The 26,466-nt window shown below is 47.7% G+C and overlaps 1 protein-coding gene across 1 annotated transcript in view; it reads right to left on the bottom strand.

The window, feature by feature from the left end:
• The window catches only part of SPRED2 (sprouty related EVH1 domain containing 2), a 109,896-nt gene extending 83,733 nt beyond the window's left edge, over positions 1-26,163 (bottom strand). The window contains exon 1 of the mRNA XM_010979917.3: positions 25,488-26,163. Within this exon, the coding sequence (XP_010978219.1) occupies positions 25,488-25,513 (26 nt within the window). The 5' untranslated portion in view covers positions 25,514-26,163. The remainder of the gene's footprint in view (positions 1-25,487) is intronic.
• Positions 26,164-26,466: the final 303 nt, after the last annotated feature.

The raw sequence follows: 26,466 nt of genomic DNA, 5'->3' as shown, positions 1-26,466 counted from the left end.
TAAAATCTGTAGTCACGTATACTCACAAAGTTAATCACATGTGTTAAATACGTTAAGGAACTGCGTGGGAACTAGGTGAGCACAAGTATAGACTGCTTGTCTGTAACCAAGTTGTTTCAAAAGTTTCTCTTCTCTTTATTAGACAGCTAAACAGTCTCAGTTGTGGCAGTTTTCTTGGGGAGTTTTCTCGGGGAGCACGTGTAATTTAACATCGATACTCATTCCTACTGGACCCCATTCATTCATTCAGCAGATACTGCTTGAGTTCCTCTTCTACCAGGCACTGAACACAGCAGTGAACAAAACAGACAAACGCCCTGCCCTCCTGGAACTAAAGCCCACTGTGCGCAGAGCAGACCTGGGGTCTCTGGGAGCTGGAGTCAGCAGACCACCCCCCAACAAGAGTGGGCCACAAGATCCCGGAGAAGCCACTGAGTGAAGGGTACAGGCTGTAGGTCTACAAAAAGCACGTGTCTGTTTCTTACAAGTGCAGTCGTCCTGTGCACACATCCCCGGGCCTGGACATCACCCTCTCCCTTCGGCCAACCAAACGCAACCCTCCCTCCCCAACGACTGGCCCAGGAAACCTTTCTTGGACAGACCTCACTTAGCCCCAGGCACCACTCCCCAACAGGCCTTTCATTCATTTCCCTCCCGTCTGGTGGCTCTTTGGTGCAGTAGGTACACGATGTTATGGAACGTGGTTAGAAACAATGATGGTGATGATGACGGCTGCGTGCTAACATGCTTTGCCGCGTGCTAGCTTCTGTGCCAGGTGTTCTCATTCACCTACAGGAGCCCATTTTCCAGGAGAGAAAACTAAGGCTTACAGTTTATGTAACTGCCCTTGGTCAGCTGACAAACAAATGGCACAATCAGGACTCGGTCTGCCTTCTGAGGGCACTTTTCCACTTGGTGGAGCAAAGTACAGAATCGACATAAAAATATCGATAGAGGGAGTTGTTTTCCAGGGAGTTCCTGAAATATCCTTTTCATCTTTCCTTTTATCACTCAAATAGCAGTTAACAAGGGCCAGGGCCATAATCACCCTCGGTTTTCCCTCTGGCTTAGTTCTTCTTTTATTCTGACGCCAAATATTCCTAGCTGAGATGTCCAACAGTGATTTTTTTCCCCTTTATCGCAAATTTGTTACAGATGCCAAGTAGCTGGGACGGGTTGTCCAAATGAGCAGGAGGTAGGCTCCCCCAATTAAGTCCAATACACGCACCTGAACTTAATGGGCCTTCAGCACCCCTAGAAGACGCATCAGCACTGCGGGGCTCCCCAGCACACAAAGGCTGTTTTGTGGGAGGAGTGCAGCGCTGCAGGTCTTTTCTGTGATTACACCTCATTTTATAACAATGTTCAGACATTTGGTCTGAGCAAGGATAGTAATTACATTTCTCACTTTGAACTAATTTAAGCAGCTACATCTGAGCTCCTCCACCAGCCCTCAGACTCATCTGCCCTCCTCCTCCTACTGAGAGCCCTCCGGTCTGCAGACCCGGGGCCTCTCTTCCGAGGGACTGTCCCCACTTTCCTGCAGGCACTTTCTGCAAATTAAAACTAACTCTCCAAGCTGACCCCCTGCAATGCGCAGCACCGCCCCCACCCCCACCCCCGCCACAACCCCAGACACACACCCTTTCTTCCTGGCACATATTTGGATGATCCCAGTGGGGAGAGAAAACCACCCAGCCAAGCAGCCTCCCCCACCACCCTGCTGTGGGACCTAGGGCTCAACCCCCCCAGGCCTCAGTGTCCTCCTCTGTTCAGTGGTGCTTCTGGCCTCAATCATGTTGATGGCCACTCTTTGGAGCTGATAATGCTGCCCTGAGGTTGGAGGTGGCCAGCCCTCCAGAGCCTGGGCAAAATCCAGAGCCACAGACACCATCCCGGAGGCAGTAAATTCCGCAGCCTGGGCCCCAAAAGGAAACCCAAGAAAGCAGGTTTCCTAATCCTCTTCCTACACCCAGCAACTTTCCAAATCCTCCAACCCCGTCATTCTAATTCACTCTTTGTAGCGGTCAAGAATAATGAATCAAAATGTTAAAAACCCAGAAAGCACCACCAGTGCCCACCCCCTTACCCTCCCCCAAATCAAAGAGCCTAGTTTTGCAAGGTGCGACCCATGTTTTACCCACTCGCTTCCATGCACCCAAAGTTGCCCAAGGATTTCAAGGAGCTTTTTAGAGAGACAAGGGGCTAACTGGTTGTGGAAATGAAGTCGGTCACTACACCATCCGGGCACCACACCTGAGATGTCCTGACTTGTTATCTCTTGGGGGGGGATTTATTTTCGGGGGGGGGGAAGGGCGGGGCAGGTGGCAACACACACTTCAGGAGGGGTGTTATTATTTCACTTTCCTTCTGCTTTGACAGATCAGCCCTTCTTGCTGCAGGGCTGAGACAGGCCGGAAAGAGTTAACATCCGGTTCTCCTTTGCTGGGAGGGAACCTGTTCCACCAGAAAGGCCTGATAAAGGGAGCTGCCACTTCCTTAAAGATAAAATCCACCTGTCTCAGGAGCTCAGAGCCACGAGTGAGGCCGGGCCCTCCACCCAGCCACCCCTCACCGTTCACGTGAGCTTCTTCTGGTCCAAGTCACTGGACACTACTTGGGGCACTGGAAAGTTTCATCTTTCTCAAATGGGACATTCAGCTCCTTTATTCATGGCTAATCGTCCCACGACGGAGTCTCTGACCTTATAGCTAATGCGAACTACCAATGAAAAACTCCCAAATCACAATGACTTCTTAACAAGAATTTGAGATGGCTACACGTGTGTGTGGTGGGCGGGGCGAGGAGGATGATTAATACCTATGTCCGAATTCAAGGAAAACGCTGTAATATGCAGGAAAACCCATCAGATGGCAACCTTTAGAGACATTTAAATTGTCCTCATCAATTGTCCGCACAAGGGGGCTCGAATCTGTTGTAGCGTGGCCACAGGGGCAGGAGAAAAGCTGGTAAATCAAAGACGTAGGTGCCAGCATGCAAAGTTTCTCTCTGCTAGAGGTGGGGCTGGGGGGCTGCTGCCGTTTATTTCAGGCAATTTTATGCTGCGTCTTTTTGTGCACTGTCACACACACCTGAGTTCACTTTTTGTGCACTGACTGTCACACACACACCCAAGTTCACGTGCTTGGCAAATCTAGATTTGTGCCTGCTTTGCTTAAATCAAAAGATCAACTTGTATTTATTTACTCTCTGGCTAGATTGCGTTGTTCTTCAACCTGTGAAGACACGGTACCTGCTCAAGCTTCAAGCTTCACCTTGGGAGCACAGGTGACTCCCCAGAACTCCATCCTGAGGACAGTTCTCCCTCTGACTCTTGGGAGTGTCTTAAAAATACTATTACTAACACACAAAGGTGTGATGCCCTAGTAATAATTTTACTCTCCAGAACAAACAATAAAAATATTGAAAGTTGGGTAAGGAAGACAAGGGACTAAAAGGATAGAAAAAAAGGAATGTTATCAAAATGTGACATGGCCCAAGGAGGGGATGTGTACTCCCCAACAAGCCACCAACCCAGGCCATGCCCCCTTCCCTCCTCTCTCCTATCTCTTTTGCAGCGTCCCCTCTGGCACCCTGCAGGGTCAGAGATCCTTGGCAGAGTCTAGGAGAACCCTAGTACTCAATGAACCAAATGGGCGAGTGGCTAGAGATCCCCTGCACTCATTTACGTAGCTTAGACAGGATTTATCAGTTTGTTTTCAGCTCAGTTGAAAGAACCAGCCCCTCTCCTCTCTGGCTGGTTCCATCTTTCAAGCTCTTATCAGAAGGGCATAATCATTCCTTCTGTCTACGTCTCAAGCCCCCTCAACAAGACTCTTAAGTTGAAACTGCTTTTCATTTGCCAGAAAACACTCACCTGGCTCAAACGTGATGGACGCTGCAGCAGGGACCTTCATGTGCTGGGTCCAAATGAATCCTCAGAAGTCTCAAAAGATTAGTCCCATTTGACAGACGACAAAGCCAAAGTTTGGGAAGGTAAATATGCAATACAAGGGACAAGGTCCAAATTTGAAGCCAGCTGCCCTGCATCTGAGGCAGAGACAATCTTAAGGCTGCCACAGTGATTCCTCCGAACACCACCTTCTCTGAACTGGTGGTAGAGCTCCAGGCAAGTTGCTCAGCCAGACCCAGGGCCCTGTTTCAAGGCTTGTGTACAAAATCCCAGTCTCCAGTCCCAGGAATCTGCCAGGTTTTCTGGAGTTCTCCTTCAGCACATAAATATTGCTCTAATACTGGCTTTCACCATAACCTGCATCCTTTAATCCACACCCTATGCAATTAACAGTGGGTATCTCAAAATCATGGATGCCAATTACAGAGCACCTCTTCACAGACCCAGACTTTTTATGTACACACAACATCTGACTTAATAATCACAACAGCTCAGAAAAGTAGATGCTATGTCCCTCTTTTACAACTGAGGTTTTGAACAGTTCAGGTGATTTACCCCTAGTCACATGGCCAATAAGCAGCAGAGAGGCGTCGACACCACGTCTGCCTTACTCTAGAGGTGCTGCTGTCTGATACAGGAGGCACCTGTGGCTACTGAACACCTGAAACACAGTTGGCCCAAATGAGATGTGCCACGAGTGTAAAATAAACTGCCTTTCGAAGGTTTAGTACCAAAAGTGCAAAATCACTCATTAATAGTTTTTAATAACAATTACATGTTGAAATGATCATTTTTAGATACACTGAATTACATAAAATCTACTGACATAAATCTCACCTGTTTTCTCTTTACTTTATTTAAGCACTGCTACCAGAACATTTAGAATTACTCATGTGGCTCGTGTTGTATGTGTTTAAATCCTGCAGTCTTTACCAAGAAGCCCTACTGCCTTCCTACAATAACATAGCTCTTAGCAATTTACATGCTATATACTATTTTCAAAAGAATAAACCCACTTTGACAGACTCACCTCTAGTAACAAGAATTTTGTTTCCTGATGAAGACTTTAAGGATAATTTTTAATCGGTGCCTTCTGCCTCAAGCAGCTCAACAAGGGCACCTTCAAGGAGCAGAACGACAAGCCTTACTGTCAGAACTGCTTCCTGAAGCTCTTCTGCTAGGCGCCCCCCTCCCTTCCTCTGCACCCTCCTCCCCGGCCCAGCCTCCCAACTGCTACGTGACCCAGAGGCCCGGGGGTGGAGGGGCAAATGCGACAGAAACTGGAACCACATCCTTGGCTGGTGCAGGATGGCACGAGGACCCCGAGGGGTCCCGCCTGTTTTTCTCACCGGCTGCCAGAGCCTCTGGGCCTCCTTCCTCCTCCTGCTGCTCTCCCCAGGCTGCCAGCTCTTCACCCTCCCCAGAAGCAGAGGCTGGAGGGCCCCACCCCACCCTGCGCGTGTCCCCACCAACCCACCTGGCCAGGACAGCACCCTACCCTGGAGCCATCCCTTCCTCATGTTTCAGCAGTGGAGCCAGCGGGGAGGGCAGGCAGGGTCAAATGTATCCTCCCCCCTCAACCTAATTCCCCTTGTTCTGAGAGTACTGGGGGACTAAGCTCCCTCCAGACGGCCAGCATTCATCCATCCATCCATCCAAGGGTGGGAGGGCCCAGGGGCCACAGAAGGTTCCTTGTGCTCCTGCCCTTCCAGCCTCGCCAGGCCTGGGCGACTGCCCCCACCCCCCATACCTGCTCTGGTGCTGCTGAGAAAGGCCGCTCTCCAGCAGTAATATTTTATAGTCACTCCCTCCGTCCCTGGGGGACGGCGTGCGGGCGGGACTTTCACCCTGTGCCTGGACACGGTACCAACTTTGATAGATTTCTACACTGAGGTTTGAATTCATATCGTCTGAGTTGCTTTTACCTCTCTATACAAAAATGATTTTGAAGATTTTAAAAGATGTTTCTTTTTGTACTCTACCCCAGTGTGCACCGCCACTGGTCCTGTGGGTGACGGTGGCTGTGGTATATGGGGTTTGCCTTGTACTGAGGGCTTGGGGTGGGGAAGCAATTTGTATTGTATTTTTTCTTAGCACAAGCAGGTAAACTGGGAGCAGCTGTGTGACTCCCCTTCTTTAACTTCCCAGCTCACCTGGACTGTTTTTATAAACTGCTGTATTCCGAAAAAACCCTTACTGCCCAGGCCCGCAAACTCTTCACTGAAATTGGCCTTAAGGGTGTCTTGCTCTTTGGGGCCCAGAATTCCGAACCTCATCCATTCTGTTTCTGAGGGAGGAGAAGGGGGAAGTACATTTTGGGGGCACTGCTTCCCAAGTAAGCCATTAGGAGTGTCCGCTTCCCTTTGAACTTTCTGGCAACAAAGAGAACATTCTCAGCCTCCTCACTGCCTCTCTGGAGCTCTTTCTTCTGCCTTCTCAGGAAGCTAGTATCTGATTTTCACCATTAGCCTCGTTGATTCCACTGGGTGCATTATGTCCCCAAGTTTCCTGCCCTCCCTGGAGACTGGAGGCCTGGGGGGAAAGAGCCCAGGTTGTTGCAAGGGGGCCTGATAAGATTCTGGGCAGAGAGACAGGATCCTGCTGAGACAGCAGGAAGCTCCCAGAGTGCTCTCCCCCAAGGATGAAACAGGCAGGGCTCTGGTTCCAGATACAGCAGAAGCTGAGTATGCTATGGTCCTGAAGAGGGTCCCTCCTTGGTGGCAGGGCTGGGAGCAGCCGGGGTCTGGGAAGGTCAGCCAGGCACCCCCCCCCCCCCCAGGTCTGATGTCTCCATTCCTCCATTCCTACCCATAGGCCTTACTGCTCTGTTTACATTGACCCGCCCCAGGTCCCTCCCCTAGAGGGCATGGGTTTCAGAGGTCCATCCTCTGGGTCAGTGGTTATTTGATGATTTGATTTTTTTTTCTTGTTTTTTCTTCTGTAAACTTATAACCTGGCTTTCCCCCATTTCAATTTCTGTGATTTATGCCAACAAAGTTTGCCATTATTTAAAAAAAAATTTTTAATCAAAAAAAGTATAATTTCACATGCAGACGCCAAAGAACTTGCACGCATCCTAGCCAGGCTGTCTCTCTTCCCTGCCACGCCGCAATCTCCAGCATGGTCATGGCATTTCATCATACCTTCTTCTCGGGCACTTTCCTTTCTCTTGCTACTTGTACTCCCCATCCTAGTTCTTAACCTCGAGAGATAAAAATGGTTCCCAAATCAAACCAAAAGAGGACCTAGCTTTCTGCTACTAAGGAAGAGACTTTTACAGGTGAGAAGCTAGGCTGAAAGCTGTCAGGCACAGAGTCTGCAGCTATGACTTTTCCATACCTTTCACTGGGGGAGCGGGTCTCCGTGCAGGGCGTCCGGCTGGCTGGCCTCTGGCTGGGGTTCTGGCCGCTGCAGCGGGACCTGAGGCTGTTTGCTCTGGGTGCCTTCACTGTGGAGAACCTGCCAGCTGAAGCTGAAACTGCAACTGCTAACCCTAAGTGTTGGCTCTCTCTCAGGGCTTTCCTGTTTTACGTTCTCATCATCATCATCAGCTACAGCTGACACCCATTTTTCAATTGACCGCTTTCCACGTACCAGGCGCTGTGCTGAGCATGTAACCCAGGTTATCTCGTTTAATCCTCCAGCAAGTCTTTCAGGCATTACTCTCTGCAGACAGAGAAATCACAGCTCTGGACCCAGGCAAGACTCATCCACCAGCAGGCTCTGAAAGCAACACTAAGGGAGACTGGGTTTCCCTGCCCTTCTTCCCAGCATTCCTGGGATAGCCCAGCTGCCACCAGTGGAAAGGGTGATTTGGTCAGTTGCAAAAAGTGCTAAAACTGCATCACTTAATAGTTACTTAAATTACTTGCTTTTAAACAGCACTCCTCACATGATGACCTGTCAAATGGCACTTTACCTGTGTGCTGTGCCAGGCCACACATGCGCAGGCTAAGCAAAGTTAACTGGTTTGAAGGGTCTTGTAAAACTAAACTACAACAGGGGACAAAAGTTAGGGATGGAATGTCGGCCTGAACAGCTCACTTCCTTGCCTTAATTGGCTTCTATCTTGGTGTTAATTGACTCTGAGTTAAGAGCCTTTCATATAAATCGAGGGAAGCTGACCTTTGGAGCGCTGGTGACTTGTTGGGTAAATATCTCTTTATGGACTTCATAAAATGCAGATTGTGTAAACACACACTCAGGAACTATTAAAAGCACTGGGTGGCTGGGGTAAGGCACAAAGGTGGCCTTTAATGCTCCTGAGTACTCAGTAGTTGGACATGTAAGAAAACGAACATCAAGGATATGATTACAATTTCGGAAACAGAACTCAAACTCTGGCTTCCAGGCAGAGGAATCACTTGGGGAGCCTGTCAATAATACAGATTCTCTGGGCCATGTGCCCAGAGAGGTTGATCCAGGAGGTCTGGGGGGGCCGCTGACATCTGTATTTTAACAAGCCCTGCAAACTACCGACTCTGAGTAGGTGGCCTGGCACCAGCTTCAAGAAACAATGATTTCAGTGGTATAAGCAGCTCACCCACCTTCTCACCTGGTCTTCTGCAGTCCTGCCAAACAATACCACTCGGAGAACATCCCAGACTAAAGTCCTTCGTTCAGAAGTGGAGAGATGCTTTGGAGCAGGTGGGAACTCCCTTCCCCACCCTGCCCAGCACACCAAGAGCCAATAACTGACGCCCAGTGAGTACTCAGGCTGGCACCAGGAGAGCCTCCTTTCTGCCTCTGAAAGGGAGAGAGATCTACTCCTCTAAAGCCCAGAGCAGCTGATGGTGATCGGCACATCTATTAAAGGAAAATCAAGGGTGCAGACTCTGTAGGGCGGAACGCATTTTCCAGGTGAACAGCCTTGTTCCTCCCCCCTAACTGCAGTCCCCCCACCCGAGACTACACGGAGAGGCCAGCATCCACAGCATCTGTGAGTCTGTGGCATCTGGAAAAGCACCTCCAGTTCTGGGCCCGTTTTACAAGAGACACGGCTAAACCTGAGCACTGATAAGGAGACCTGGGCGGCGTCTGGGCAGCGGAAGAGAAGAGGCACTGCCTCCGTGTACCAGCGGGGCGGTCAGCACAGCCGAGAACCGGCTGTCACTGAGGACAGTGCTTCCACAGAGGGACTCGCCTGGGATCAGGGCCGCGTACCCGAGTCACCAGGCACAAGGCTCCCTTATCTAGGAAGAGTCTGAGCTGCAGGGCCATCCGGGGAGGCAGCACAACGCCTACCTCCCAGCTCCCTGAGTTGCTAAGATCTTCAGATGCTGTGTTACAATCCTGGGTAGGGGGCTGTGCACTTTCACGTGAACAAACGTGCTTTCGACCACGAATAATCCTTTCTCCAGAGCTTATCAGGACAACCTGTTACAGCATGTTTTTCCCGCTGGACACACAGATTGCCGAATTAAGTATCAAACCTGAGTATTCCCCAGGCCAGAAACTGTCAAATCTGTAAACATGGGTTTACATTTACAGTGAGTTTATGAATAAGCAGATTATCAACAACCAAGGATGAGTATCTGCAGGTTAAGAGTTAGTTTTACTGAAAAATTCATGGAAGCTAGAGATGTTGCTAATAGCCCCCCTGTAGGTGCGTGCCACCTCAGAGACACCGACAGTGCAGCGGGCACCCACGTGCTACCAGTAAAACGACTTAAAGAGGAAAACAGCAAGTCTTACCAATAAGAAAAGGGGCTAATATCTTCAAAGGACAAGCTGTTTTCTCACAGACATGGCCTCAGCATACATTCATTCTCATGCGTTTGTTTGAATTAAGGGATTTCTTCATTCCCCCGCCAGGTTAGAAATTTGCTCATCTCCAAACAGGAAAGGAGGCCGGGCGGACTGGCTTGTTTGGTTTTTACACGTGTGAGTAGCACATTTTTTTTTGCATTATCATCCTCTGAAGCGGGCCCTCCTGCAGTCCTTGAAATGCACCGAGGCTCTGGATGAGGCGTGCTGCCCAAAGCTGCCTCCCCTCACCCCTGGTCCGCCTGTCTGGGAAAGGCCCATCAGCCCCCCAACCCACCACCAAGTTCCTGCACAACTGTTCAGAGCTTTCTCAAAGGTTCCATCCCCTTGTCAAGATGCTCTAGTCTAGAAAGAAACACACAGACTCATCAAATGCAGGAATCTTTAGGAAATACAAGGCCTAATCTCAAAGTCCATCTGCCTCCAACTTCTGTGAGGGGAGCCTTTTTGGAAGGAGGGGCAGGAGCGCAGGAGACTAGGCACAGATTGACAGGAAGCCGGAGATCTATAAATGAGGATGTGAAATAGGAGATGCGGTGTCTGTGACCCACTGGCCTTGGGAGTTGAGTTCAGACTGCCATTTTTCCAGAATGAAGTCTTTGAGTTCTTATTAAGTCATTAGTTGAGAGCTGATCCCATTAAAAAAAAAATTTTTTTCAGCTGTAGCAAAATATACACAGCATGAAATTTATCATTTTAACCATTTCCAAGTGTATGGTTCAGTGGCATGAAGGACATTCACATCGTTGTGCAAGACTGTCCCATGTTCAAGTGTGCCTTTCATGTTTTCTCCTAAGATATTGAAACATTTTTCAGCCTTTCCCACGTCTGCATGTGGTGCCACACTTCTGGGTGACAGGCTACAATCTTAAAACCTGGCATCAGTTTTTGTTAGAGACATCTGTTTTAAGTCAATGAATTTTCGTTTCTAGGTAAAAGCATATGATTCTGTAGCTCTGTTTTCCTTTAAATTCAAACAAATTCTGGTCCCACATTAACAAAGTGTTGTCAAAAATCAAATTCAAGAACTATTTCTGTTTTCTGTAAAATAACTGGCCCCACTTCACCCCCCCCCAAAAAAGAGGGCAAAATTTAAAAGAAAAAACTCCTATATTTACTCCTTTAACTATGAAAATAGCTAAATTCGTAGCCTAGAGGCATGTGTAGTACATCACTAAGGAAACTGAACAAAAATTATTAAGGCTTTTAAAGTTTTAGCCAAACCTTTTTAAAAAGTTAATTTTTTAAAATTCATAATTTTAGACAGCTGTAGGCGATATTTTTGTGTGCTTTAGAATTTTTTTTTATTAAATAAAAGACCTCTTGGGTCCACAATTAGAATAAATTTTTTATTTTCTTGTGTGATCTCGCTTCACTTGGAACATCAGTTTGGTACCTTCCTCCCTAAGAGATTATTTGCTACCTAACTTGAATGAGATGGAACCAAGAGGAAAGAGCAGGAAGGGAAGGCGTAACAGCCCCCTCCCCTGACAGGGATGTGCGTGGCCTTTGGAACACCCTTCTACATGACAGGTGACTCAGGATAAATTAACAGGTAGTGATAAGGGAATCTTTTTTTTTTCCTTTGGCGCTACCACTGACACACAACATTGTATTAGTTTCAGGTGTATGTGATTTGCTATCTGTATATATTGCAAAATGATGACCACAGTTAAGTCCAGTTAACACCCACCACCCAGGGGCGTTAGTCTTTTAACGAGTAATGTTCCTTGGGCAGTGCCGTCTTGGTTGGTCACAGCCCTCTAGATTTGGTGGGTGTTCCCCTCTTTCAAACCCTGATGAGTCTGTGACACATCAGAATCTCCTGGATCTTTTGAAATACTGACCCAGGGTGTGAGGGTGAAATTCTAATGCAGTTCGTCCAGGGAGGAGACAGGTTAAGAGTGGAAAGATGGACAGGTGTGGTGCCCTAGACAGAAAGCATCCCAAACCGACCCTGGATATGCTCCACTTTGGGCCTCTTGTTACACTGAGAAATTGCCTTTGTTAGGACAGTGGTGGGTGGGCACGGAGGGGGGTTCTGTCTCAGGCTGCATGGGAGGGTGGAGGCTGGACCACACCGGCCTATTCTCCTGGTCACTGTTGTATTGCTCCATGTGGAACAAGAGGCATATGGCAGGAGGGATCAGCAGGTAAACCATTTATAACCAAGCCACCCTGACCATTTGGATGATCCAGAAGCGCTGCAACATGGAGCCTGAAACTTCACAATGCAATCTTTAGGCTCACGAGGGACCCTTCACTCTAGGAGTAAGAAGGATGCCCAGCTGATGAGGATTAACAAACGGGTGGAGTGGGGGGCACAGAACCCCAAGAGAAGGAAAGTTTTTAAAAAAATTTTCAGTTTTGTTAGGTAGAATGGTTACAGTTTGCACATATATAGTATATTGCATGTAAATACATATACACAATATACTGCACATACTTTTAAAATTTACATGTATGTACTGTTCATTGTTTCTAAGAACGTTTAGAGCTTTAGCTTTTTAAACTTAACAGTTATCAAAGGAATAAAGCCAACCACAAAATTAGAATTAATTCAATAAGACACATACACCCCGCTACTGACAGCAACATTCTTTATAATTGCCAAGATATGGAAGCATCCCAAGTGCACATCAACAGATGAGTGGATAAAGAAGACGCAACATAGCAACATATATATGTAACGGAATACAACTCGCCCGTAAGAAAGAAGGATATTTTGCCATTTGTGGCCAAGAAGGAAATTTTTTTTAAAGTACCCGCTTCCTATCCTACACGAGCAGTATGATTCATCTTATTATCCCAAGAGGAGTCCTGAATGAGAGTTTCAAAGCAGGATTAAGAAATGAACCAAGTGCCACCATGTCAAGGTGGGGTGTGTCCTCCCAGCCTGTCTGCCAGACGGCAAGCCCTTGGGAAGAGTGTGTCTTGGTTTGGGGGTTGCTTCTACATGGCCATCACATTTCCTCGCTGTGTGATTCAGTATGAAGGATCATTTCAGCTTTATCTGGAGTTAACCTATGGGGCAGCGACCTTATAAAACCTTAAAGTAAAAATCTACCGTAAAATGTAATGGCCTATAATGAAAAAGAATGTGAAAAGGAATGTGTGTGTGTGTGTGTGTGTGTGTGTGTGTAACCGAATCACTATGCTGTTTGCCAGAAATTAACACAACATTGTAAATCAACGATATTTCAATTAAGCAAAAAAAGCTACCATAAAAAATACTCATATGGCTGGCTGGTCAACTATTCCCTCCATCTCTCTGCTGTAACAGCACCTGCTGGCTTAGAAGCGTGCAGTTCTCACCCAAACCGCCACCCGTCTCATGCCGGCACCCACCAGCCCGCCACCCCCACCCCTGAAACCTGCATATCAAATATTACTTCCTGCTGTCTATGACCACGCCGCCTTGGCAGTTAAGATGAAAAGTAAACACATGGGGGGGGGCGGTGCTGGAGCTGGGAGAAGGGACAAGCGTAGATAATGTTTCATAGACTTTTCTCCTAGCTAGCACCCAGGTGCAAACACCTTGGAAGGTCACATGTGTTTCAGCTTTTCACCTAAGGGCTCATCTTCTCTCCCAGGATGGAGAGCTGAGGGAGGCCCACCTCTACCTCCTGTTCCTGAAACACACCCATGGAAGCTGTCCCTGGGGACCCATGTCTGTTACCCAAAGGCAAGCTACATGGGAACAGCATCTGACAGCTCACCTATCTCAACCTGGTGCAGGGGCTGACCAAGGCTGGCAATCTGTTCAGTGTTGAAGGTTCCCTGTCAACATGGGCTACATTTATCTGAACCAAACAGGTTCCCACCATCTTTTTCCTGTCTCCTGAGGGTTCAACAACTCCAAGGTAGCAACTGTCGTAATGTTTAACAGAGCACCCAAAACAGGTCTGGAATCAAGGCCAGATGACATCTGCCTGCTTACAAATCCCAAGCCACCAACTAGCTGTGTGACCCTGGGTTTGTCACTTGAGCTCTCTGGATCGCAGTTTTTCTGGAAAAGAAGGGAGTTGGCATTTTCCTAAGATCCTCTCCAGTTCTACAATTTTATGGTCAAGTTGCAACCATTTTACTTCAACGAGAAAGGGCAAAGAATTCTCCACTTCACAAGAGCAATTTCAGCTGAGCGGTGCCATGTTCCTGCAGAAGAAACGATGCTAAAAACAAACGAAAACAAAACCCCTCACTCGGTTTGTTACCAGCCTGTAAGTTTGATCTACAAAGTAAGTTGATTCATTTTGTTTCGAATTTCACATCCCCATTTGACTATCTTCCAATAAACTTAAGGACAACCTTTTTGAGACAAGGGTTCCTACAGCAGTGCCTACTGCCTTTCATTAAAGCCAGAAGGAAAGCCCTGCCCAGATACGGAGGAACCACAATTACTTGTGGCCTCCCTGACTCCAGCCTAGCCTGCATCCTCTAACTAGTTTGCATTTACCGATACATCACTTTAATCATTTCTCTGCTTCAAAACTTTAAACAGCTCCATTCTACCTAAAAAACAAGTCCAAGTACCCACTTTGTTAGCTTGGCATGTAATAACCACCCAAATTTAGCCTCACCTGACTGGACCAGCTCTTTTTCCGAGCTCTCCCAGCATAAATCCAGAGGTGGAGCTTCCTTGTCTGTGGAAGAAACCTTTGGACACAAGATGCCTCCTCTCCAACTTGCCTCACCTGCCCCTCTCCCCACCATCCTCACCACCATCTTCATCTGAGTCCTCTAAAACCCAAGTCCCACCTGGTTGAAAGTGAACTCTCCCCTGGCTAATGCAGCCAAGAGGTATTTTAATTTCTTCTTTCTCCCTATTTTAAAATAGAATATTATAAATTAGAATAAAAGCTTTCTTTTTTTTAAATAAGAACTCTCCTTGCAAAATTTGGAACATGAGTTCTTCAATATTATGATATTTTTCAGTCCCTTTATTTCAGAGATGAGAAAGCCAAGTCCAGGGAAGCAGCTCGACATCTTGCCAAAGGTCAGAGAGCACGTTAGTGGCAAAGAAGTGATGGAAATCTAAGTGTCCTGACTCCCAGAACTTACTGCACATGGCAGCTGGGCACCCGTCTTCTCTGCTAGTCGGTATCCATTCAAGAGCTTCTAGTGGTGGGTGTATCCTCTTTTCCACAATACAACACAGCACAGGTGTTCGATAAATGCTGACTGCAAGAGGGGAAAGGGGGGAGAGCTGGAAGACATAAGATGCACTCCCCCAGGCCCCCCTCCTGTAAGAAGACCCAACTTTGTGCTAAGTCTGGTGGGGGGCAGCAGGGGGGATGTCCTGACTCATTTTCAACCCCCCCACCCCATCCACCTCCAACCAATGTCCTCTGCTTTCCTTCAGACCCTCCACCCAGTCCACCCCAGAGCATGCATCCCCTACAGAATGACCACACTTACGTCCTTACACCAGAATGAGGGTCACAGCTATGATTTCCAACTTTCTAAAAGTACTCAAAGGCAGAAAATTCAAGGACTAGTCTCCCTCCCCAGGGATTACAACTATATTTTTTAATAACTGAGTTGAGAAAAACACGACAAACATCCACAGTGAATTCAGTCATATTTTATTGAGGTTGCATTTTATTATTCTATAAATGTAGCTACATACATTGAAAGAGAGTAATACATACATATGGGTGACATTATGGGCATATTTGGTTCATGAACAACACTCGGAGTGGTTATGGGTCCCCAGCCACTTTTGGGCAACTGCTGGGTGGTGGCATTAGTTCAAGACTTCAGAGGGAGGTATCTAAATGCTGGCAAGGGACCTTAAGTCTCTGATCACCTTCCTCTGAAAGAAAAATACAACAGGCGAATGCAGGTACAACCGGAGAGGGTCTGCAGTCAGCTCGTTCAGATTTCCTGTTCCATCTGCCTTCTTGTTGGAGTTATTACCATCACAGGCATTGGTATTTTTAGCACCTCTTTTTAAGGGGGGGAACAAAGGGTCTCTCCTTCCTTCAGTCCTCTGGGCTGTTCTTGGCTTTCCGAGCAATGCTGCCTCAGGTGGAAAGCCACTTCCCGACTCTTATTCCAGTCTCTTCCCCATCTCTCACCAGGAATTATCTCTAAAGAGTGAGTTGCTGACAAGTGATGGATAATTTGCATTTTAACCCTATTCAAATTTGGGTAAATGGTTTAATATGCATGCTAATATTCTATCATTATTCCAATTAAGGAAACTATTATGTTAAAGTGTTTAATCAGGAGAATTAGGGAGAACTCCAGACACCTAAAATTAACCTCTAATAGTCTTGACATTCATTTCATTTAAGTGCAATTTGCCAAGCTATAAGCAACTCCCCGCTCAAGACTTCTGCTTAGGCACGTGGGGATTCCTGATAAGACCTAAGAGCAATTCATTTCCTAACTAGATTGCTGTCTAAAAGAATAAACGAAAAGGGCTGCAATCTAAACACAATCAAATCCCCAAGCAGCCACATTCCAGAAGACTTAAACACCATCATCTCGATCCCCAGGAACAACAATGCTATTCGCATCAGGAACAACACAACCACTTCCTCTTTCTCTGACCTTCTCTGTTTAATTACTTCCTGTGATTTCTTCTAGGGCTGACTGTGCCTGCTTCCAGGGCGGCAGGCTTTCCATGCAAGACTAACGTCTCTGGAAGGTGCAGAATGCTAGCTGCCGACGGACAGAACACACACAGAGGGCTGGGACTTCCTACTTCTTTTTAGGGTGGATCTCTTGGGCCACCTGACATTCACCAAGAACTTTTTTAAGCCGTAAGAAAAAAAGAAAAAAAAAATTCTTCCAGGACCTTCCCCTCTAAAATCAAGCTATACCTCAAAGTTGGAAGTCTTGCCAAGAATGGTGATGGGCAGGCCCTTGAAAAATCTCTCTCCTTCTTGTCCAATGAGCTTCTTCGATAGATTCCAAATGCCAAGTACGTGAGGTAGCCTTTGAAGACACAAACCTGGCAGCTGGGAGCTCACTGTCGTCACAGCCACAGACAGGCTCTTGCTGTTCAAAATGTGGTCCCTGGATCTGCAGCTCCAGGAGCACCTGGAAGTTTGTTAACAGTGCGCACTCTCAGGCCTTCCTGAATCAGAATCCTCGCTGCACAAGATTCCCAGGTGATTTCTTGAGCACGTTCAAGTTTAATCCTCCTCTCAAAACAGCTTAGGCTAAAACACAGGTCCAGGAGAAAAGGGTGATTTGTTAGCCATCCTGCTCCCACACACTTTCCATCAAGGGTGAGGGGGCTGGTTCTCTTTCCAAAGGAGGTATCTGGAGAGCTGCTCTTTGTGTCTGTACAGAAGAGGCCAGCCCAGGGGGCCCTGGTTCCCTACTCCCACACAGGAATACAAGGAAGAGATGTCACCTGGAAGTTCTGACGTGTTTACAGGATTCTAAATGAGCTCTAACTTCATTCACTCCATGGTAATATAAATCAGGCTGTCCACGCAGCACAATTTCTTTGTACGCAGAAACCGAGGCGCTGTGAAATTATGACACATAATGCTGTTCTACAGACGTCAGGTATGAAGTCAAAGGACCTGGGTAAAAATAACAGCGCTTGTTCGGTGACCTCAGAAAGGATACTTAACTTTGCTGAATCTTTTCCTCACCTGTAGCTGTGGATGCTTCGGACTGCTGGATTTATTCCATCCATGTGTGAATGTGCAAGTGTGTGTACACAAAACACATGCACACACACACACACACACACACTTTCACCCAAAAAACAACTCAAAGAACTTGTTGGGGGATTCTGAGAAGGGCAGGCAGTTCCTTTAATGCTCTGGAGGAAGAGTTCCCTCCACCCCAGATCTGGGCGTCCCAATGCCTGCAGCTCGAGGAGGAACCCTGCAGGGGAAGGGGAAGAAGGGAAGCACCTCTGGCAGCCAGTCAGTCCATCATCCAGGCGGTGCTGTTCTCAACCCTCACGGCAGATGCAAGTGCCCAGCACCCCAGAAAGTAAGCTCCCCGAGGGCAGAGGCTCCCTGAGTCACAGCTCGGGTCCTGTCTGGCACACTGCACACAGTAAGTGAATGGCACGCCACAGCTAGTCACCCCCTCTCCTCAAGCCTCACCCCACTGCTATTTATTTTACCCACAAGATAATTTACACAGGGCTTTGCAGTTAGCATTCAAGTATGCTCTAAAGTCAAGTTCTTTAGATTCAAAGTCTACCACACTCCACATGGACACCTGTAATCCTGTATCTGCCCACTTTCCGTAGTAGAAAAGACATCTAAGAATGGATGCTAAGGGCCTCAAAGCTGGTTTGCAAACTGCAGGCTCCTGATCTGAAACCTGTTCACCTGTCCCCCTAGTGGGAGAAGGCAACCACTAGGCCTTCAGGGCTGGAAGTGACGCTGAGCCGGGGCACTCCATCCTGGCAGAGCAGACCTGTTTTGGAATTCTGAGCCTGAGAAAAATCCCAGATTTGACTTAATCTATTAAGCAAAGGAGAGAAACTTAACGAATAGGTCAAGACTCGCTTCACACTTACACAGCTTTAAAAGGTCTGTAAAAATGAGTAGAAGTCCTGGGATGTTGATGATTAAATTAAATCTCTGGTCCATCATCCGCTTTACTCCTTGGCTGGAGATACAAAATGCAAACACCAACATGGCAGGCAAGCAGACAAAAACAAGTCATAAGCCAACTTACTCCTAAGAGAACTCTGGGCCCCACCTAGCCTATAGATTCTTGTTTTAGACAGAATTTGAATGCTGCTGGTAATAAGATTTCTAGACCACAGACTGGCAAGAGAGTGAAGAATGCTACTATAGGTAAGTACCCTCTTCAGTAAGAGTCAGTAGAGGGCAGAGGCAGGGTGTGACCCCAAAGCCCACATTTCTTCCATTACCGTCATGGCAGCCTGCCCATCTCGGCAGTTTTGAAGAAAGCAACGTCAGAGTCTTTTTGGATGCAGGTACAATATGAATAATCATTTAATTTTTTACATAAGGTAAAACTATTTTTCAATTAATGAATATTTACATTAGCTAATCAATAAACGTTTGCAGAAAGCCTACTGTGATCTCGGCATTCTGCCAGACTATGGGTATTAGGGTCAATAAGCTATTATTCCCACACCGGGAAGGGCAGACGGGCCAAGCTTCTCTGTGCATGCTCAGGGTGGGATGCAAATACAAAATAAACAGTGCTTATCTGAAAAATCAATACTGGAGGCCAGGGCCAAAGCAATGCAGTGCGAAAAAGAAATACGAGGAATAAATAATGAAAATGAAAGACAAAGATGTCAGTATTAGTTGAACTAGGAAAGACAATTAAAAAAAAAACTTCACCTGATAATTAAGTTTTAAGCATTCATGAATGGACCACAGGGAATATTGCTAAAAATGGAAACAACCAGATTTGAAAAATCATTATTTCAGTACAAAGAGGAGCCAAAGCCATACATTTTGGAAGCTGCCCGTGTTGTTCTAATCTCTTCAATCCCTAGTGCTAAATGCCAGGGTGAAGTCAAAATCCACTTCTCCGCCTCTCTGCTCTTGGTGCAAGTAAACACAGAAGTGTTGTTTTTAAATACATACTCAACCACCCTTTGAAAGAGAGTATATAACAGAGGCATGATTTGCTATCTTGGCTGCAGTGTGCCCCAGGTGAACATACTGCTGACAAAGATGACCTGAGAAATGAATTGCTATAAACAGCTGCTCTTTAATTTAGCCAACCCCTCTGCCAGTTAATATCAAGTATTCACTGAGATCCTGGCCTGACTTCCTTTCCGTGACAGGTGATATGTCAAGCTGTGGGAACAAAGTTTCATGCCTACCCAGGGCAAGCATACAGAAAACGCATCTTGCTTCCCAGAGCATGGTGTGCACCAGTGCAAAAGATATTCCTTCTACTCCGTGGACTAAAAGCCCTAGGAAATGCTTTTAAAAATCATCAATGTTCTATCCTTAAACATTGATTAAAAATAGTTACACACTGATTTAAAATATTTACGAGAACAGTTATCAAGTTTATCAATATGACTGGGTCTTTAAAAAAAAAAAAAACAAACCCAAAACAGCCCCATTTACTTAAGAGAATACAAGCCAAAACAAACAACTGAACACAAAAACTTCCTGCTCTGCCTCTATTATCATGTTCAGTTTCTGAGGATTTTTGCTGTTAGACTGTGTATTTGTGTTCAGCCCCGTAACACAGGGACTATGCCAATACTGGAGTTCACCAGCACAGCTGTCTCCAACTTCAAGTGTCAAGACACCATAAGAACCCTGTAGCTACAGCAAATTGCTAATACTGTGATTTCTGCAGAGATTCTCCTGCAGAGGCAGAAACACAGGCCCTGGCTTATTGCATTGAGGATCTTCCACTTCTCAGTTCCCCCAACAGTGCCTGGAATCAAACTGGTTTTGAGTCGTCAATCACAGATCACCACCACCAGCTAGTTCTGCACCCAATTTCCACAAAACACGTCAAGGGCTTCATGTGAACGTGGAGCTTCTCCAGAGGAGGCTTATACACATCCTAAGTTAACCAAATCCAACAATTGTCATGATTGCATTAGTCAGCAGGGACAAAACTGCATTTTAAAATAATTAAATACATTTTTTAAGTTCAATAGATATTTATTAAAAGCAGCCACAATGTGCCCAGTGGTGTTAGGCCAACAACTAGAAAACTAGGCAGTTAAGAGGTAATAATCCTGAATCCCAAAAGCTCCTATTCCAGGACAGAATCTGGGTATAAGCCCAAATCTAAATGGTGATTATATGCCAGACGATGGAGGGGGAAATGCTATAGAGTCAGTGATCTTGACTTACCCGCGGTGGGGAAAGTCTAGGAGGACCTCATAAAAGGAATGCCCCAGGGCTGGTTGAGGGGAATGAGCAGAATCTCACTTGTTGAAGGAAAGGAAGAAAGAAGAGGATTTCAGAATAAAGAGCACGAGCAAGCAGACTGTTGAGGCAGAATAGTTTCGATACTCACACCGATTCACTTATAAAACACTTTACTGGTTAAAGGAACTGGAGAGCAGAGGGGATCAGCTACAGCTAGAAAGGAGGCAGCATTTGTTAAGATCCCTGTGGAAACGGACCCAGCAGGTGGAGGTTAGTCCAGGCCCACCACCTAACAAGACGTACAGCCTTGCAACAGGAATTTAATTTTACACAGTAACAGTGTCTTTATACAATGACAACGTCCTAGCTTATAAGCTTGTTAAGGTCTTTCCAAGTTTTCTGTTTTGCTTTGCTTTGCTTTCAAGATTTTCTGATGAACAAATCAAGATTCCAATTCTGAATAGTCAACTCCATGTTTTTAACATTTAAGGATTTTAAGTAGAGTGGAAACACACTCCCTTTTTTTAAGGCTAATACAAAGAGAATGGATCAATATTTATTGTAATGGGTCTAATTCCCACAACTGTTATTTCAATGAATGTAGATCTAACATTCCAGTAATAACCAACCCTGAATTCACACTCCCATTATCTTAAGGTGTATGGCAGAATTCTCAAGCCCAAGTTTATTCAAATTCACTTTGATTCAGTATGTGCGTCATAGCATTTTCAGGGAAGATAAGGGAAGTGAAAAAAGTTATGGCAGTGACAGACTGTCACCAATTCAGAAGAATAAGGGACAGCATGACTGGCAGAAATGGTGTGAGCTCTGAAGTCAGTATGACTAAGGCTGCCACCCTCTCCCCTTCTGAGACAGTACCTCATGCTGGTTAAAAACAATCCTTTCTGAGCAAGGCTGCTGGGGTTACTTAACTGCTCTGGGCCTTGGTTTTGCCATCTACAAATGGAGGTAATAATGCTATCTACTGCATAGAATTGCTGAGAAGACTAAATGAATAAACTGCTATAAAAAATATTAGCTGTCTTCGACAAGTGACTTTACTTAAGCTTCCATATCAGTTAAATGGGGTGACAACCCCTTCACACGTCTGAAAGTGAGCCTGTAAGAAATCTATCCCAGCGCCCAACAAAGAGCTGACACCAGACACCTGTGTTATTCGTGGTGCCAGCTGTAAGCTTTACATGGGCTAGCTCATTGAATTCCCACAGCAACTCCATGAAATCAGTCGTATTTATTGCCATTTTACTCACTCAGATAAAACCAAGGTGAGATACAAAAGTAACTTGCCTTATATCAGAAAGTGAGCAAACGGCTAAGCATTGAGTCTTAGGTGCACATCACAAATGAATTTAAAGCAGGATTGTTGGCCCTTGTCTGAAATAACCAGTTAGAAAGACATTTTTCAGTCAACTGAGACTAAGAGTTACAGACATCAGGGAATTTATTCTTAATTTTATTAAGTGTCATCATGGTATTGTGGTTTCATGGCAGAGTAGGCTCATCTTTGGGAAGGTAAGCTCAAGTAACTGGAATATAAGGGTTATAATGGCTAATTTCTTTGAAAAGTTTCAGCAAAAATATTTAAGCCTTTTTTTTTTTTTTAATGGGAACCCTTTCAACATTAAGGAAAATACAACTGAGGGCTGAGCTACAAACCCATTCTCAGCAAGATGTGTGTTGCAGAGAAGGGTTCATGAACCAGACAGAAAGCTGAATGGTAGCCCGGTGTCTCCTGAGTTACAGCTCATTTGAGAAGGGTTTCTTCATTTTGTCTGCAAATTTCCAAACCATTCATAGCAATGATTGCATGCTTTAAAGATACAGATGAAATACACATGATTTAAAAAAAATTTTCCACTCCCTGTGTACAAAAGACCACTTTCAATAGTTTGTTGATGCTCTTCAATTTTTCAATTATAAAAAAAAAAATCTGTAGAGTTGGAAATCTTAACATGCATTTTTACCTGGAGTGGGATCAAAAAAGGATCAGGGTATCTTCTATGTGGAAACTATTGTTTAAGACCATCGGTGAAAAGGGCAGGCAAGCTTTCCTGAATTTATGAGCATATATATATATATATATATATATATTAGAGGAGTTTTAAATCGACATGGAAAAGAACAATAGAAGATGAAACTTGTTTTTTTTAAATTAAGCATGATTTTACCATTCTGAGTTACTATATTCTGATCAAGATAGTTAAGTACCTGTATTGTTTAATAAAAGCCTTAAATATATCAGGAAAATGTTTTATCTAAGGCACAAATATATCCCCCAGTCTCCAGTTTGATTACCTCCTTATAAGTAACATACCTTGCCTACTTCCAAAAGGAACCTCAAACCACTAGATGAGAAAACAGGCGATCAAAATGCACACAGAGGAGGGGTAAATAAACCTAGCAAAAACCTAGGCTAATATGGCACCATAATCAAGCAAAAATTTTAGCTCTGAGCTTCCTGACAGTGGTAGGAAAACAACACAAAAGCAATCACAGCAAGCTCTGTAACTCAGACAGAAACCTTCTTCCCAGCACCAGCATTTAAGAGGAATTTTTCAGATGGGTCATTACTTAAGAACATTGAACAATATAATGGACAGTGTCCACAAATGGCAGTTTACATACAGCCTGTCTTCTTACCAGGCATTTCATGTCTCATGACAAGGTCATTACATTAAAAGTAAACCCAAGAAGGCCAGAATGCTGCAGCGGGCTACGGTGCCACAGCTTTCTGATTCTCTAACTGAAACCAGAACCTATCCTCAAATATCCATTGTCTCAAATGGGCTTGACAGCAGTTGGGGCAGCTGGTTCCATGCTGAACTGCTGTGAAAGCCTGGAAGAGAGTTTTTTTATTTATTTTTCGCTGGTGATCCCATCTGAAATCCTTTTGCTTTGGATAGCAGACGGGAGGATGCAAAGCTGACATGCCTCCCCGAAAAGGGAGAGGCCAGGCCAGTATTCCCAAGAGCTGGAGCCAAGGAACCCAATCTAGGGTGGTGAACCAATCTCCAACCAGCCCAGAGCATGGCAACCGTCCCTCCCTGCTACTACTGCTCTTTGTGTGTGCAGGGACAAACAAGGACCCGTAAAAATACCTGTTTATTAGTCAACTCCAAAAGGGGGCAAGGCCCAGCAGTATATCCCTCCCCCACCCCAACCTGTATTTCTGCCCTAGAAGGTCAACATTTTTCATTTTACCATTTAAAGATACAGTCTATGAAGGCAAAGCAAAAGGTCTAAAATACACAGACCAGCAGATGTGGTGGGACAGCCACAACACGCACACCAGGCAGTATCCTCTCCAGCTACGTACGGAATGGGTGTCCAGCAGACCAGGGGTAACTGCAACCAAAGCTCCCTGGGGACCCACAGAAAGGAAATTCCCTTTCCCAAACACCAGTCCTCCCAACACCCCCTCCCGCCCAGCCTGGTAAAAGCAGAGACCAAAGAATAAAGGGGCATTTAAAAAAAAGTGAGTAGATTCATTCTGTCACCTGCTGCAAGAGAAGCCCTCCCTGCCGGCCAGCCCTGAGTCACTTCCCCTCTCTGCACTGAGTCCCAATGCTCGCGGGGGCAAAAGACCCACGGTGTCTGGCGCTGGCTACCCGCAGCCCCCACAACCCTGCAGACACGCGCGGGGCCTCCCTCCAGGCACGTCCCCACGGCTGCCCACCGGCTCTCCGCGCCCAAGCCAAAGAGCACCAGCTGGCGCCACCGCTACCTTAGCTAATGGCAGCACTGAATGAAAGAAGCCGAGGCAGGCTCCGGATTTATGAATGTGCAGGGGAGGAGGGGAGGGATATCATGTGACAATAAAGGAGAGCGTCTTATTCACAAAAAAAAAAAAAGTGGCTGGTGGCGGGCACAGCCGCTGAGCAGCGGCGGCCACTGAGGTGCGGTGACCGCTCGGACCCGAGGCGGACAACCTCAGGCGCCGGGCTCGGTAGCCCTGCCTCTGTAGCACCCGCGATCGGAAACGCCTCGGGCGGGGGTGGGAGAAAGCCAAACCCGACTCGGCGACCGCGGGGCCGGAGGAGCTGCACCTTGGCTCAGGGCTGGAAAAAGACACGGGTCCCTCGGGAGGGCAGTGGGTCCGCCCAGGAGCCCCTCTCGAAGCGCCCGGAGCATTGTTCCCCTCGGGCCCGCGGGCTGGGCACGCACGCCTGTGCACGCGCACACAAACAGATACACAGACACACACACAGATGCATACACAAGCAAGCCCGCAGCGCGCTGCCCCGCACGCTGCCGCCCGCCCCCGCCGCACACCCTCCGATCTGCCCCGCGAGCACCCCGGACCCCGCGGGGCGCCAGTCCCGGGCCCGCCAGCGCGTGCACACAAACTCATATGCGCCGCGGAACCCGGGGCGGCTCCGCACACCGGCCCGCGCGGGGACCCCGGCGCACGCAGACCCCCGCGCAGCCGGTGCCCAGTCCTCCCTTCGCTCCGCTGTGTTTTTTATGAATGAAAATGTGGTATGCAAATGAGAGCGATTCAAGAAAACGAAATGGCGGAGCCTGGGCCCCAGTGGGCTCCCGAAAGGACCGCGGGGCGAGCGGCGGGGCGGGAGAGTCTCAAAGTCACCACGTAAAAACCCACCGACTCCAGGAAACCAGAGCGGGGGTGTCAAGTCTTCCGCTCCAGCCGCCGAGGATCTCGAGGGGAGGGGTATTTGTGAGTCCCCGGAGAGGGAGCCGGGACCGCCCCGAGGTCACCCTCGCGCCCTTGGCCCCCGAAGCCGCCACCAGCCCAAGGACCCAAGGCGCGCCCCCGCCGGCCCGCAGCGGTTTTTGCCCCCTCCTCAATTCAACAACAAGGGGGGAAATCTCGAGTCCCAAACCCCACAGGCCAATGAGTCGCGGCACCCCACGCCAAATTCACCCAACCAATGTCCCCACCCGCGTCCTCAGCCCCGGCCCCCACGCTGCCCCCGCGGGGCACACTCGTCCTACCCAGCGGCCAAACTTACTCGTCCGGGTGTGTTTCTTCGGTCATTTTCCTGTTCACCTAGACGCCTGTCCCGCGGCGGGCAGCTTTGCTCCCTTCATCTTCCTGTCCGCTCACCCCCCTTTCTTCACATCTCCGGAGATCGCCTGATTTGGTTGGAGAGGGGGGGGCGGCTAGAGATGAAGGGGGCGCCGCAGAAGGCAGAAGGGGAAGCAGGGTGACCGGAGTGCGGGGTGAGGTCTGAGGAAGGGGTGCACAGGCAAGCTTCGGGAGGAGTAAGCTCCGCAGCGCCGAGGGGCGAGGCGGGCGGGGACTCCGGGGGCTCGGGAGTCCGCGGAGGGGAGAGATTTGGGCAGGGGACGGCGGTAGGGGAGAGGAGGAGAAAAACAAGCGCGCCGTGAAGCGGCGGGGACTGCTGAGAGCAGGAGGAGAGGGCCGGCCGCGGGTGGGGGCTCTGCCCGGGGTCGCCCCCGGGGGGGCCGGGCCAATCACGGTTCCGGGGAGCGGTAGGCGGCCGGGGGAGGTGCGCCTGGGAGGCGGTGCAGGGCGCCCCGTCCGAGCCCCATCTCTCGACTCCACCGATTTACTCCATATTGGATTCTCACCGCCGCCAACAGGAGGAGGAAGTAGGGCGGAAGCGATGACGTCTTCCCAGCGGCCAGAGGTGGTGGAGTGCAAAAAGCTTCCTACTTGCGACCGAAAAAAAAAAAAAAAGGAGAAGAAAAAAAAAAACTTTGTCCCGCCTACTGAGCATGCCCGGCTTCCTTTCCCCCTCCCTCCCGGCTCCCACTCCCGGAGGAGCCCCGGAGCAGAGTTGTTTGCACTGTGTCTATCTGACTCCGGATCCTCTTAGTTAGCGCTCCGGGTTTTAAGATGCCCGAGAGGAGGGAGGAGGCGGCAGCTCGGGACTCGCACACATCTGGCTCCCGTTTGGTTCCCTCCCTCCTTTCAAACCCCTGGATTAAAAACCGGAGGGCGGGGAAGAGGGGGGAGATATGGGG

Source organism: Camelus dromedarius, chromosome 15 (assembly GCF_036321535.1).
Source record: "Camelus dromedarius isolate mCamDro1 chromosome 15, mCamDro1.pat, whole genome shotgun sequence".
NCBI classification, from domain to species: domain Eukaryota; kingdom Metazoa; phylum Chordata; class Mammalia; order Artiodactyla; family Camelidae; genus Camelus; species Camelus dromedarius.
The sequence above is the reverse complement of the archived record's forward strand: the minus strand, read 5'-3'. Positions and strand labels throughout refer to the sequence as shown.